At 36.6% G+C, this 15,172-nt stretch overlaps 1 protein-coding gene across 1 annotated transcript in view; it reads left to right on the top strand.

Moving 5' to 3' along the window:
- ADAM23 (ADAM metallopeptidase domain 23) overlaps positions 1–15,172 on the top strand; it is a 162,859-nt gene that overhangs the window by 106,589 nt on the left and 41,098 nt on the right. The window contains 6 exon segments of the mRNA XM_089916472.1: positions 42–107; positions 7,329–7,400; positions 9,513–9,676; positions 10,695–10,779; positions 11,540–11,630; positions 13,976–14,024. Coding sequence (XP_089772598.1) covers positions 42–107; positions 7,329–7,400; positions 9,513–9,676; positions 10,695–10,779; positions 11,540–11,630; positions 13,976–14,024 — 527 coding nt within the window.

Genomic DNA, 15,172 nt, shown 5'->3' with positions numbered 1-15,172 from the left:
TATCAACCACCATTCTGACCACATATTTTTATTTTCCACAGCCATCTCGTGGTGTGTTTGAAGAAATGAAATATTTGGAACTTATGATTGTTAATGATCACAAAACGGTAAGAATATAGAATCAATGAATTTTAGATCTGACAGCTTACTTAAGAAAGAATAATAATCCTTTGTTAACTTCGGTCAAAATAAAATGTGATTCAGTGCTTAAAAGACATATGAAAACAATTATTGTCCTCCATTGGCCCTTCTTGAAGATAAAGTAGGAACTTTCCTAGCCATACTCTGCTTAACCATTTCCCTTATAAAATATCTTGGTTGATACCATATGACCCAGCAATCCCACTATTGAGCATATACCCAGAGAAACCATAATTCAAAAAAACACATGCACCCCAATGTTCACTGCAGCACTATTTACAATAGCCAGGACATGGAAGCAACCTAAATGTCCATTGATAGAGGAATGGATAAAGAAGATGTGGTACATATATACAATGGAATATTAATCAGCCATAAAAAAGAATGAAATTGGGTCATTTGTAGAGATGTGGATGGACCTAGAGTGTGTCATAAAGAGTGAAGTAAGTCAGAAAGAAAAGCAAATATCATATAATAACGCATATATGTGGAATCTAGAAAAATGGTATAGATGATCTTAGTTGCAAAGCAGAAATAGAGACACAGACTTAGAGAACAAATGTATGGATACCAAGGGGGAAAGGGGTGGGGTGGGAGGAATTGGGAGACTGGGATTGACACATATACATTATTGATACCATGTATAAAATGGACAACTGATGGGAACATGCTGTATAGCACAGGGAGCTCACCTAGAGCACTGTGGTAACCTAAATCGGAGGGAAGTCCAAAAGGGAGGGGATATCTGTATGTGTATGGCTGATACATTTTGTTGTGCAGTGGAGGCGAACACAACATTCTAAAGCAATCATACTCCAATAAAAATTAATTAAAAAATAATAGAGTTAAAAAAAATATCTTGGTTGAAGCCTAGAGCATTCTGAAGGGTCTTGGTCAGTACGCTATTTGCTAGTATAGTTGTATCCACAGAGGCAGATGGCCGACTGAATCCATTGTAATGTACTGCACCAGATTATATAAGGCTCTTGAGCGTCAGTGGATTTTGGCATCTTTGGGGCTCCTGAAACCAATCCCCCTTGGATACTGAGGGACAGCTGTATACTCAGTACTTGTGCTGTGCTGGTAAATGTTTAATACCTGGCTCTCTGAAAAAAAACCCTTGATTTATAATGTTTGTTTATATCCATGGTGTAAATACTCCCACCGTGGCTGATTTCAAGCTACCAAAGTGAGGTCATTAAATGAGGACCTGGGAAAAGATGCATCCAGTTGAATCCTGAACTGGTGGGAGCTGGCTCCAGCAACCCACTGCCCCACTTTCCAAACTGTTCAGGCCACTTGTAATTTTTGTTGTAATTACATGATTTAATTTTTTAAATTGTATAAGCTAAGACAAAGAGTAATTTGCTTTATGAAAACTAAGTTACATTTCTGGAGAGACTTTATAAAGGTGAGACTCTTAAGACATACCCAAGGGTCAGGTATAGGTGAAAAACTTGTGAAAGATTGCAGCAAAAATTCTGATTGCTTTGCAAATATCTTGAAGTCCTTGTTTTGCTTTAAGGAAATCAAAATTAGATTAGTAGACTATAGAATAAGGTTGTGTTTCATACAAAGATGAAGAAGTGAAATTCTAATCAGTAGAAAAGACCTTGAAACCATACATTTTTTAAAATGATGATTTAATTTATATTTAAACTTTTGTCTCTACTTTAGCAGGTGTTTTCTATTAATTACAGAGCACTGGCTCAATTATGCTGAACATGAAGTTATGCAGTAGCACACCTCTTAGTATGGCATGCAGATTTATTTTCTGTACCAGTAGCTTTTAAGTACATTGCTTGAGATATGTCAGTAAGAAGCAGAATTATTGGAATTACATACAATTAAAAAAAAAAAGAATTACATACAATTTAGGACAGATCTTCCCTTGATAGGAAGGAAAACCAAATGGGTAGGTAGCCGTTTTAGATAATGAAGGCTAAACTATGAGTTTCTGATGGACATTAATTTCCTTGAAACCCCAAGATAACTTTTTCATCTGAATTATTTTTGTTGATTGGGTCATTGAGATTTTGTCCAGCTACTTCTCAATCCTTAACATTGTGGCATGTTGTGAAATTATGGCTTTAGAAGGTTAAACTTTTTCCAACATCCAATTTTAAAGTAGTGAAAATAATTAAGATATATACAGTGCCTTTAAATTCACAAAGTGCATTCACATACACCTGGTAATTGTTAGAAGAATTCTCCAACCCATGGCTTGTAATTCCAAATCTCTTGTTCTACCAAATCTCTATTAGGAAAATACATGAAGCCATTAATCAGAGAGCAGATTTCAGTAACTATACAAATAGGAAATGATAATTTTTTAAACATTATATATATTTTGAATTTATTTGTAAATCTTTTGAAATGGGAAGCATTTAAATAATCTTGTCTTTATCTTATGAATAGTAAAATAATGTCCTCCTTTAAAATATTGGTTTTGTAAATAGAAAATTTCTAATATTATACCGTATAGTCTGTGATAAAGTTACGTTATTTAGGCTACCAGATCTTTTAATGGTAAATTTTGGTAACTTGTTTTATTATTATTATTAAAATGAGTGAGAACTAGGAATGTATACATTTATCTTTGAAACCAGAAAAAAAACCCTGTAATTTGTACTGATAAATCTGGAGGGAATACATGTTAGGAAATGAAAAAAAAATGAAAGCCTTTATTATTGAGTGATAATAATGCCTAAAGTAGAAGGAAATTACCTAAGAAGGCTTCTATTGTTTTTTTTTAAATTGAAGTGTAGTTGATTTACAGTATTTCAGGTGTACAGCAAAGTGATACAGTTACACAGATTCTTTTCCATTAAATATAGGTATTAAATATAGTTCCCTGTGCTATACAGTAAATCCTTGTTAGATTTCTACTATTTTAATAAATATTGCATCGATGCAATAGAACTAAATAGATTCCTTTTCCTTTAAGACCAGGTTATACTCTAGTCCATAATAGTCCCAAATAAGTGTGTCATTTTATAAGAATTTTTTTTCTTTTGAGAGTTGAGAAAAGTTCTTTTTCAAAGGTGTGCTTTATATGAGATGAAGATTGTTTTTGAATTTGAATGCTTCAAAGGATGGATCAGAGTACTTAAATTCACGTGTTGGAAGTAAAACTAAACTAGAATAATTGACATCTATTCTTTAATAACTGGAGATTTGCTATTGGATTTTAAAATGTCATCCCACTGACAGTACTCATTTTATAATCTTTGTGCTAGATGAGTCAGCACACTTATTTTGATAACTATCACCCTCAGGTTGAAAGTCAAACTCTAATTTTAATTTTTTTCAAAAAGCAAATACCTTAAGGATTGTGTTTATTCAGACAGGAAAAGCAAATTTGGCACTTTAAATGTAAATTATTTTCAGTGATCGGAAAATGTGGAAATAAATTCTATCATAAATGGAGATTTCATGTTTTTCTTTGTAAAATTAATTCTCATTCATGAAGAAAGTAGAAACATTTTGCCTACGTTTACATTCACACTTACCTCTTTAATTCAGAGTAACCTTTCTGAAAAAATGCAGATATCTTATTTTGAACAAGCATCATATATTATCAGCTTTCAATTAGAAAAGAAAAATCCCTCAATTTTGTATAAAGCATTTTAGTAGCAGACTGGCAGAATCTAATTTGTGAGCCAATTAAAGCCTTATAGCAGTCTGCCAAACATTTCTTTGAGCCACTTCGGCTCAATATAAATATTAAAAACCTTATTCTATTAGAAAATTAGTTGAAATATTTTAAAGTGCATGAAAAACCAATGTTTTTCTTACATTGTTGCTATATCCTTATGTATATAGGTACAAATATGAAAGGATAGCTCATATATTTTTTAATTTAAACCTCATTTGGTTTTCCTTATTTGAAAGCCACTATATTTTATAGGAGCCCAGCATATTACGATTTCTCATCAATAATCATGATTTACTAGGAGCATACATAAACTATTTTATATGACTTGTTAACTGAACAAGTTTATCTTCTGTGTCAACCCAGGGTAAGCACTGAATTTCAGCTTTGTGATCTTGGATAAGTTATTTGTCCTCTCTGAGCCTCACTTTCCACATTTATAAAAATGAGGATAATAAAACGTACCTCACTGAGTTGTGAGGAGCAAATATTTGTTGTAGGAGAAACACTAATGATAGACCCTAGTAAATCCTAGGTACTCAATTATATGGAATTTCAAGTGAATAAATCTAGTGGTTATTCTTTGTCCTTATCATACTTGCCTTCTCAGTAGCATGGGACACAGTTGATTACTCTTTCCTGTTTGAAACATTTTCTTAATCTTTTAGCTTCTATGACACAATAGCTTTCTCACCTCACTGGCCATTTCTTCTTAGTCTTTTATGTCTGGCCTCTATAGTTACGGGAGTGCCCCATAGCTTGATTTGGGGCTCTCTTTTCTTTCTATAACTCTTCCTCAAGTGATCACTTCCAGTCTTAAGTCTTTAAAGTATATCATGACTTAAATTCATCGCTCTCAACTTTATACTCTAGCCTTCTGTGCTCCATAGTTCTATATTCAACTGCCTACTTGACATCTTTACTTCAGTATTGAATAGGCATCCCACATTTAACATTTCTAAATCAGAACTCTTGGTTCCCTAGTTCTAAAGTGCCCTCCCCCAGTCTTTCTCATTATTTTAAATGGCACCTCCCCCACCCCCAGCTATTCAAGTTCAAAACCTAGGAGTCATCTTTTTTTCTTCTCTTTCCTTACCTTCCAACATCCTATAATGATGTCCAGCCTTCATTATTTATTAACCTGGACTATTGCAGCAGTTTCCCAACAGGTCTCTCTGCATGCATTCTTGACCCTTTCTAATTCACTCACCTCACAGCAGACAGAGTGATCTTTCTAAAAAGAAAACCAGAGGGAATTCTCTGGCGGTCCAGTGGTTAGGACTCTGCGCTTCCACTGCAGTGGGCACGGGTTCGATCCCTGGTCAGGGAACTAAAAAATCCTGCAAGCCATGTGGCCAAAAATAAAGAAAATCAGAGAATTGGAAGTTATAAATATGAAATAAATGGAAAACATCACATTTTAATAGACTTTTAAAGTCCTCATTGTTTTTAACTTACATGTCATGTTTTCCATGACCATTATACTACAAAAGACATATCCCAAAAGGACAAATAAATGTGCAGAAGCAAAATAAAATTCATTTGAATAGATATGTAACACCACTGCATTAGAATAGGTGTCAGCTAATATTTTCCCTTTCTTTTTGTGATAAGTGCTTCTTCATGTCAGGACTTTTTTTTTTTTTTTTAAGTGTACAATTCAGTGACATTTAGTACCTTCACTATGTGGTACAATCATTGCCTCTGTCTAGTTTCAAAACATTTCATCACCCCAAAGAGACTTAATGTTGAGACTTTTGCTTTTACTGTGTTGGCCAAAAAGTAAGATGTTACGGAAAGACCCGAACGAACTTTTTGGCTAACCCAATATTTTAAAGGATAGCTTTGAAGTTTTTCAGCTTGTGGAATTTGCTAGGCAACTTAAAATGCTGAGCTCTTTACAACAACTTCTTTATGCTAAGTTTCAAAAAAACTGTTAAAATGTCTCACTGTGTCCTCACATGGTGGAAGGGACTAGGGATCTCTCTGGAGCCTCTTTTATAAGGCACTAATCCCATTCATGATGACTCCACCCTCATAACCTAAGTACCACTCAAAGGTCCCACGTCCTAATACCATCATTTTGAGGGTTGGGATTTCAGCATGAATTTTGGGGGCACACAAACATTCACACCATTGCAAATATTATAAATAGTCATAAATTAATGAATGCTACTAATAACACAATACAAAGTTATTGCACATTTATCATAGGTTGTCAGTATGCTCAGTATTATTAAAAATATATATATCAGATCTATAAGCATTAAGACATATTCTTCATTTAAAAAACATAGTAGGGGCTTCCTTGGTGGCGCAGTGGTTGAGAGTCCGCCTGCCGATGCAGGGGACGCGGGTTCGTGCCCCGGTCCGGGAGGATCCCACATGCCGCGGAGTGGCTGGGCCCATGGACCATGGCCGTTGAGCCTGCGCATCCGGAGCCTGTGCTCCGCAATGGGAGAGGCCACAACAGTGAGAGGCCCGTGTACCGCAAAAAAAAAAAAATAATAATAATAAAAATAAATAAAATAAAAAACATAGTAACAGGGTTAAAGAGAGAATGAAATGAAGGGGGTCTGACAAATTTATAATGTGAAAATGGGCAAAGGAGAAGAAAAGAATATCATGATATTTCAACGTGGAAGTATTTTTAATCTTTATGAAGATGCATTATTTTTATAATTATAAATGAAGTCAAATTTTAAAGACATGGTGCAAACCTGATTCAGTAGTTTTGAGGATGTTTTCTTTTTCCTCAGCAGAGGGCATTATCCCCCTGTGGTAAACTTTAGTTTTTAAATGTCCTCTCAAAGCCATATTAATTGCAGTACTCCTTGCTAAAACTGTAGCCCTTCAGATGTTATGTAATTATTCTATTAATTTACTTTATTTTCCTAAGTGATCATAAATAACCATAAGCAACTATACACTATTGGCACACTTCAGTTTTACTTTTTGTCTCTTCTTTGTTTTGACTTCTGAGCCGTCAAAAGCAAAAGGCTTCATTTGGAGAAGGCATTCTTCTGAAAGAATATACTAAAATGTACGACAGACGTGTTCCACATCATGGACTGAATCTGAAGTGTTGCCTAAGAAATTTTCTTGATCTTTGTATGCGCTTGAATTCAAGTGAGGAGGGTGTCCAGTTGGGATTAAATTTCTTGATCTAAGCTCTTTATAAACTGGTAAAATTCATTTCTGTGACACAAACAAATAAAAAAAAAAAGGATTGCATTTGTTAGATATTGAGACTGAATTAACAGCTTACTTGTCAAGTGTAAAGTTTCTCACTCAGAATCACTAGGCTGTCTCCATTACCTGGAACATCATGGGTATTTTAGACAGCTATAGTTTTCCTGCCTAACAGAGAAATAAATAAGAACATCACTATATCCAAACACGGCACAAACTAAATTCTGTATTTTTAATCCCTATTTCTACTATTGCTGTCAGATTTCTGTTTTTACAGAATTTTGAAATTTATCATTAAATTATGGTTTGACAGTGACTGGTATATCTTTCCCCCTCCCAGTATAAGAAGTGTCGCTCTTCTCATGCGCATACAAACAACTTCGCGAAGTCTGTGGTCAACCTTGTGGATTCTGTAAGTATCCTGGTTTTCTTGAACCTCTTTTTCCAAAGTGAAATGGTTTATATCTCTATTTGCTTACTTGCTGCTTTAGTTCTTTCTGAGACAAAAGTAAAAATGCTATCCTTATCTCATCTGGCTAATAAGAAATTATAGAGTGGTCTGCTTCAAAAAGGGCAGTGTTATCAGAGTTTCAGGGGACTGTTGAGTTACTCTTGGGATCCCAAAGATGCATTGATATTGCTTCTAAGTGATGTCTAGGTATTATTGTCACAAGAGTTTAGTTAGGACAAAAATACTGGAAAAAATTAGCTACCGAAAAGAGTGTAAATTAAACTTGGCAAATGAGACTTCATTAATAATAATCAGTTGAGCTTATCTTCTTAAATATAAGGTAGAAGAACTAATAGATTGAGGTGGATTATGTTTGGAGGATATAGGCAATACAAAAAAAATTTTTTTAAAAGAACCCAAATTTACTTTCTTCATGTCCCCATAAGAATGCTTCAGACTTTAGATGACAGAATTAAGTGCAGTCCCAAAATAAAGCTAATTTAAAACAGTAAAATGTGTATCTTCTTAAAAAGACTTCTATAAATCTTTTTTATTGAGTTTTTTTCCTCCTCTCATTCTGTCAGTTACAGAGAATGATGGTTAAGATTTTCTTCCTTTTTCCTTTAGATAGGAAATCCGTAAATGTGAATATTATTCATTACGTTCCAATAAATAATTCAATTTGACTAGTCATAAATATAGCATAGTAGTTTGTGTATTCTAATGAAAGTGCTGTTTTGCTCAGCTAAATGTATGTTTATCTGATATTTATTGTATTTTCCCTCTTAACTGGGTAAAAAAACTTTATAAATTGCTTAATATCTAAATGATACTTATTTTCTCTAAAGAACTGCCTTCTTTTTTGCCTTTTAAACAGTCCAAAAGTCTCCAATCATGTAAACACTCATAACATATAATACGTGGTAGGCACAGCTGAGCAGTATAAAATGGGTGCAGGGTAATAGAGTAGCATATAGCGTTAGGACTGAAATTCTGAAAGCCAGTTATCACCTGCTTTATAATTTTCTTTAATTTCAGCCCTTGTCAGTCTTCTCAGAGGAAAACTATAAATGGATATGAAAAAGAGAATATTAAACACACCTCTCCCTCTGCCCCAGCTGTTTACTTGGTAGAATCTCTGTGGTTGTTATTTCACCATGATTGAACAGAATCACATCTTGCAAAGTGTCTTTTTTATTTTGATTTACCATACAAGGTTCTGAAGCTGACCAACTAATTTTTTTTTTAAAGACATTACACTTAACTCACTCCCTGTTGTAAAATCATTATAGCTTCACGGTGATTTAGGCATGATAATCTTTCCTTTCCTCAGTGAGTTCTAAGATCATCCATTCTTCTCTTAATTAGCTTGAAAATAGGACAAAATGACAACATTCATCAAAATTGCTTACATGTGTGAATTATTTAGCTACTGGGCCAAAAGCAGAAAAAGAGAGCAGAAAATTACAATTTAAATATTGTGAGTGATGTCACCCTGTGGTGAGGGTGACATAGGTCATGTAAGTCTGCTTTTCCCTCCTTTGGCCTCAGATCTTGATTCTCTTCCACTGTTATTTTACTTTTCATACAACAAGGCTTCAAAGGGCAAAAGCCAGCCATGGTGTTAGTGCTTGTCCAAGGATTTAGTGATCTGTTCCAATCCTGCAGGAGTAACTGGTCATATCACACTTACTCAGAACCAGTATATCAGGCTCCAACCTGTTATCTCCTATGAGGTTTGGAAGGGTGATTTTACTAAACCCTGTTTTGAACTTGCATCCAGACTTTAGAATCGTGATACTCCTAGTATAGATCCCCTAGTGAGATGCCTGGCTGCTAAAGATGCTGATTTGGGATTGAAGTAACTTTGTAGGAGAGGCTGAGTTGTATGATTGTTCTTTCTTTTTGCTCTTGGAAAAGAGAAAGGAAAGAAGATTCTCTCTGATGAGCTGATTCTGACGTCGTGTTCTCCTCTCACCTCCCCTTCCTGTCCTTCCGCTGACTCTGAAACACTGATTGTGCATGTTTGACCCAGTGTTTTCCTCCTGCACCTGTCCTGTTGTATACCCTCAGATTTACAAGGAGCAGCTTAATACCAGGGTTGTCCTGGTGGCTGTAGAGACCTGGACTGAGAAGGATCATATTGACATCACCACCAACCCTGTGCAGATGCTCCACGAATTCTCCAAATACCGGCAGCGTATCAGGCAGCATGCTGATGCTGTGCATCTCATCTCGTACGTATCCCCAGCCCTTGGCTTGACGTTGATCTTTATCCCTTTATTGTATCAGTAGGTTATATAGCAATAAATCAATCCTGAACAAGTTTGAGGTTGATTCCTCTGTTACATAAGAAGCACAGAAGTAGGCTGCCCAGTGCTGGAATGGTGGTTCCACAGTCATGAGATTTACTTTCAGAGCACATCTGTACCTTCAGACCTTCCATCCTCAGGGTCAACTCATGATTCAAGACAGCTGCTGACACTCCAGCCTTCACCACAGGCAGCAGGGATGCCAGGGAGGGAGGATTGCGAAAGGGCCCTCCTTCCAGCTGAGTTAGCTCCTTTAAAGCAGATTTCCTGAAAGCCTGCACACATCACTTTCACCAACAGATCATTTGCTAGATCTTTTTTTAAAAAATTTTTATTGGGGTATAGTTGGTTTACAATGTTGTGTTAGTTTCAGGTGTACAGCAAAGTGAAAATGAACTATTGACTGAAATTGACATTTCATCTCTAAGGAAAAGGGGTGCTTTGCTCACTTTTGATATCATAAATTGCTCCCTTCCCCCCCTGGTGGCTAAGCTGTTTTCAGACAGTCCTCTAAGGTTCTGTCCTGGGATCAAACCAACCAAAGTCCTCCTTCCTTTCTTCTCACCTGTTACTCTTTGCTTTTCTCTCAGTGTTTAATCACCAATTTACAATCATCAATATTTTGTATAACTACTATATAGTCTCTACTAGAAAAAAGTCAAGGGCTGTGGCCTGTTTATCTTTGTGTCCTCAGTTCCTGTGCCAGTACATGATGCTTAGTTAGGTGATCAATTGATGTTTGCTCAACTGAGATTATTTAACATAACATTAATCTAAAGGTATTTATGATAACATACAATTAAAGGTATTTAAAATACAGTTTTTGGTTTTGTAAAGGAGGGTTGGTTTGGGGTTTTCAATGTAGGACAATAGACATATTTGTGGAGAGCTGAAATATAATGGTCACTACATTGGTTTCCTAATAGCACTTATTCTTCCTAAGGCGTGTGACATTCCACTATAAGAGAAGCAGCCTGAGTTACTTTGGAGGCGTCTGTTCTCGCACAAGGGGAGTTGGTGTGAATGAGGTAAACGTTATCAATTTTCCTAAAGTAGAGCTTTATCTGTGCATCTAGTCTCTTTCTTCCCCATGGCCTAGTTTACTTCCCTTTTCAGGCCTGTTTTAGAATGATAATGACATTGAGACTATAGTATGAGTGGTTCGTATTAGTAAATAGAACCCAAAGTGGTCTTTGGGTTTAGAAAAGAGGTAATTGTTTCATATCATAATGATAGTTTTTCATATTTATCAGGCAGATGCAAACCAAAGATTGGCCCAGAAATTTCTTGGCCTCTATAGATAAGTTTTTATAAGCTTGTTTATCCTTCTTTTATGACTTTTTAAAAGAGTTATTTGCTCTTCTGCCTATGTTAGGTTTAACACATCCCAAAAGTCGAACCAACCAAATCTAAACCTTGGTCAATACCTGAATCTATTATACCAGGTTATCCCAGTAGCCATCATTCAGTGGAGACCTCTCTTGACAGATTTGTAGTAAGTTGGATTTATTCTTGGTTTGGTATGAATTGAAATGGGGCACAGCCTTTTATGATTTTATGTTTCCATGTGAGAACATCAAGTTCTGAGAGATGCCACATAGTAAGAGAGGCTTTCTGCTTCTTGGGCCCACTTGCAAGGAAGAAGTGATAAGGAGCATAAGCCGTCTTTTGATGCTGTGAGGCTCTACTTAGGGGACTGAGATGAAATGTGGTGATGATTAAGAAATAATAACTAGCTTTGTGCCCTCTCTCAAATGTTTCCCACACACTTCCAACTCTGAAAAACAGTATGGTCTTCCAATGGCAGTGGCACAAGTATTATCGCAGAGCCTGGCTCAAAACCTTGGAATCCAATGGGAACCTTCTAGCAGAAAGCCAAGTATGTACATTGACCTTCTTACTTTCATGTGCTATTCTGTCTGTATAATGCATGTCCGGTCAATAAAGAAATATTTTTCATTTCTAAGTCATAATACCTTAACTGTAGTGTATCTCCTTCCTCTAAACAATGATAAGATGAGCAATTTAAGGTGATTCTTAATCTGTGTGGGTTGGAGAAATGTCCCTTTCAAAGTCCATAAAATCATATTTCTCAGGGCGTGATCAGCTCTTTCTCACACTGCAGAATGTTGGGGTGGGCGGTGGTGAATACTCACCCTCTGGATTCTAACCAGTTGAGTGTAGCCACAAGATGTCAGTGAAGCTCCACCACAAGTACAGTTGGATCAGAAAATAGCTTAGGCCTAGAGTTAAAAGGAGCTCAAACTCTAATTAAACGTACCCATCTACTTACCTCTAATTAAACTTACCCACCTAGTACCGTCAGAAACATTGGAGAAGCTTCCTGTACAGGCAGTCCCGTCCTGGAACTTTTAAACATGGGTACAGATGATAGAGGATAACTCTCCTCTACGGGGCAGGCAGGCCAAGAGAAGCAGCCACAAATCCCATCCAGTAGGAAAACACAGCTGGTGACTGCTGGGTGTCACTCTCCTCTTTGACCAGAGGAGATGCAGATGGAAAGACAGGGCTGAGATTCTAGTGGCGAAGTGTTGAAGGCCCACAATAATTTTAGGGGGCCCTTGAACGTTTTTAGCTTCCTTTAAAATCGGAATAAAATCCAACTTGGATTAGATCCCTCTTTATCTCAATACACTAGTAAAATATAATTTCTAACACACTTCTGTGGCAGAAGGCAAAAGTGCCTAGGGCACAACGAGATCCACAATGAGATCCACAACGAGATCCTGTGGAAAGAAAAACCTGAGGTATTCACTCCTAATCTGTTACCTAGGAATTAAGTGGAAATCTACTCCCCTCAGTGAAAATATCAGATGCTAGGCATAAAGGTCCCCCTCTCTACCACAGCCTCCCTAAAGAAGAGGACAAAAATCTACCTTAACATTATCCTGTATTTTATACTTTTTGACTACTATCAAATAATTATCATTAATACATAGTGTTATGGAAACTTGAAGCAAAATATATATCCAGGGTGTCTTGATTCCCTTTAAGGGCATATTAAGTCATCACTTTATGGGTACATTAAGTCTGGTGGCATTGAGCAAATCTCCACAAACTTTCATCTATTAATTTCTTGCTCAGAGTATTTGCTTTCCCAGGGAAACACATAGTACACATTAAAGGAAGTGATTCAGGTTTCACTGGCTGGCATCAATATCTGAAAACCAGAAAGGAGTAGAACCAGGTTTATGTCCTTGTTTGAAAAGCCTGGAGCCAGGAAGAGGCCAGTGCTGGGGGCAGCTGAGAGATATCGCTGAGTCAGATGACCGAGTAGGGTGAGCAATAGGCTTCATTACTAATGCCGGGCATAATTCCTTCCTAAAATTCTTTATTCCTTTGTGAATTGTTTGTTTAGGTAGATTCGTTCTGTACTTTGAATTTTTAAAGATCCATTTGGAAGTCTTTCTTTAAAAATATCTTTGTCTATCATAGGAAAGAGAATAGGAAAAAATAAATGAAAAGGACAGCCCGTCACAATACCCATATGTCCATCTGTGGTATCTATGTTAAGTTTATGGTTGTTATTTAATTTAGATGATTTTACATTTCTATTTTAGATTTCTCTCTTTTGCTGAACCTTTTCGCTTAGTGTTCTTCAAGTCTCTGGCTGATTCTTGCTTTGACTCCAGCAAATTGAATTCTCTCCTCTAACGTCCGGTGTGGTCTGTTAGCAGGACTTCAGTGAGGGCTCATTGCATTTGTGCAGTAGAGCTTTGTAGTTCCCAGAGAGCACACAGACTACCGTCTCATGTGAGCCCCAGAACCACTCTGAGAGACAGAGAGATGCATTCGCATTTTAGAGGTGGAAACACTGAGACCCAAGAAATGCTAAGTCACTTGCCTATGAAACTCTCTCATCACACAGAACTTGGAATAAAACTCAGGCTTTACAATCTCTAGACCAGGTACTTTTCATTAAACATTGGCACTAGGAACTTAATTGAATTCTCTGAGTTACAAAAATGGAGAGGCACAATTTTATCTCTTGCAGCTGTTGTCCTAGGAAGCAAGCTATACTGTTGGAAAAAGAAATATTGATTTAAAAGAAATAGGTTTTGTTTGGTGAGACTTCACATTCTGTACCTGTCTGACATGGAATTGGTAATAAGGAACTATTTCAAGAGCTGTGATGCAAATTAAAGATGTGACTTTTGTTGTTTCCCTTTTCTTTTGTTGCTTTTTATTGTTTCGTTGGACTAGAATGTGACTGCACAGAATCCTGGGGTGGCTGCATCATGGAGGAGACGGGGTAAATTTTCATTGTAAATGCATTTGTTATATACCTTTTACTGAAATTGTTACCTATAATTCGATACACAGTCTCTCAGGTACTGGTCTTTTAGGCTAAGCCTTAGAATAAATTCAATAATTCATTGTCTGATACTTTAAAAAATGAAATGGCTAGTTTACTTTATACTTTAATTTTTTATTTAAAGTTGGTAATAAAAGTAAAATAAAGTAACCACTTCTACATCTATTAACCCTTAAAGGGAGCACATGATTAAATGCTTCTGAGTTTAGTGGCTGCATTAACTTTTCAGTACAGTTAGGATAAAAGCTGGTTGTCTGAACTGTCAGTGAAAACCAATTTAGTCAACAATTTATATTTTAAGGAACTCGTAAGTAGACATGTTTACTGTAATAAAATTGTACTGCATTCCTTATATAATCAATAAAGCTTTTTTAAACAAATGAAGACAGATTTATCGTGTCTAGGTGGTCTTCTACTGATAGACATTTGAATAGTTGCTCGCCTAACTCCTGTCTCCTATTGTAGATCGTTTGGAAACTAGAGGGTTGCTGTTGCATCTGTGAACCAAGGCCTAGAAACATTGCCCTCTTTCCCAGGGACCCCTGCCCCATGGGAGCCACTGCCGCAAGGCCTCCTAAGCTAGAGCCCACTCCTAATAGATAGAAGAGGTTTCCTCACTCATGTGTCTCTCCCACTTCCTTTGCCCATGCCAGACATCTGCTCAGCACATCATCATTTCTGGTCCTTCCCCCTCCGTGTGATCCCCAGTTGCCAGAAGCCCTGACCTACTTTTACAGAGTCCCTTCCTTATTTGTGCACCAGGAGTCCAGGGAACAAGAGGTGTGTGAGCATGAAGGCTTGAGGAGAGAGTCAGCCATTATGCTTGCTACTTTAGAACACATGTTTCTAGAAATGTAGTTTAAACTTGAAACTGTTAGCTTTCATGCTCCCCCTCCCCTGAGGCTTCCTACAGACGGTAACACCATTCATAATACTGGTTTTATCGGGAGAGGCCTTCTGTCTTCTAAACTTCCAGTTTCTAAATAGATTTTTAGACTGACTACACATAGGATATAATAAAATTATTTAAGCTTAATTTGTATTTTCTCAAGTATATGTTTCTACATGGTTCTTGTAAGAGATCA

The sequence above is a fragment of the Delphinapterus leucas genome, chromosome 8 (genome assembly GCF_059928025.1).
Source record: "Delphinapterus leucas isolate spDelLeu-1000000601 "Yukka" chromosome 8, BTC_Dleu_Yukka2, whole genome shotgun sequence".
Classification (NCBI taxonomy): domain Eukaryota; kingdom Metazoa; phylum Chordata; class Mammalia; order Artiodactyla; family Monodontidae; genus Delphinapterus; species Delphinapterus leucas.
Note: the sequence above shows the minus strand (reverse complement) of the source record. Positions and strands in the feature narration are given on the sequence as shown.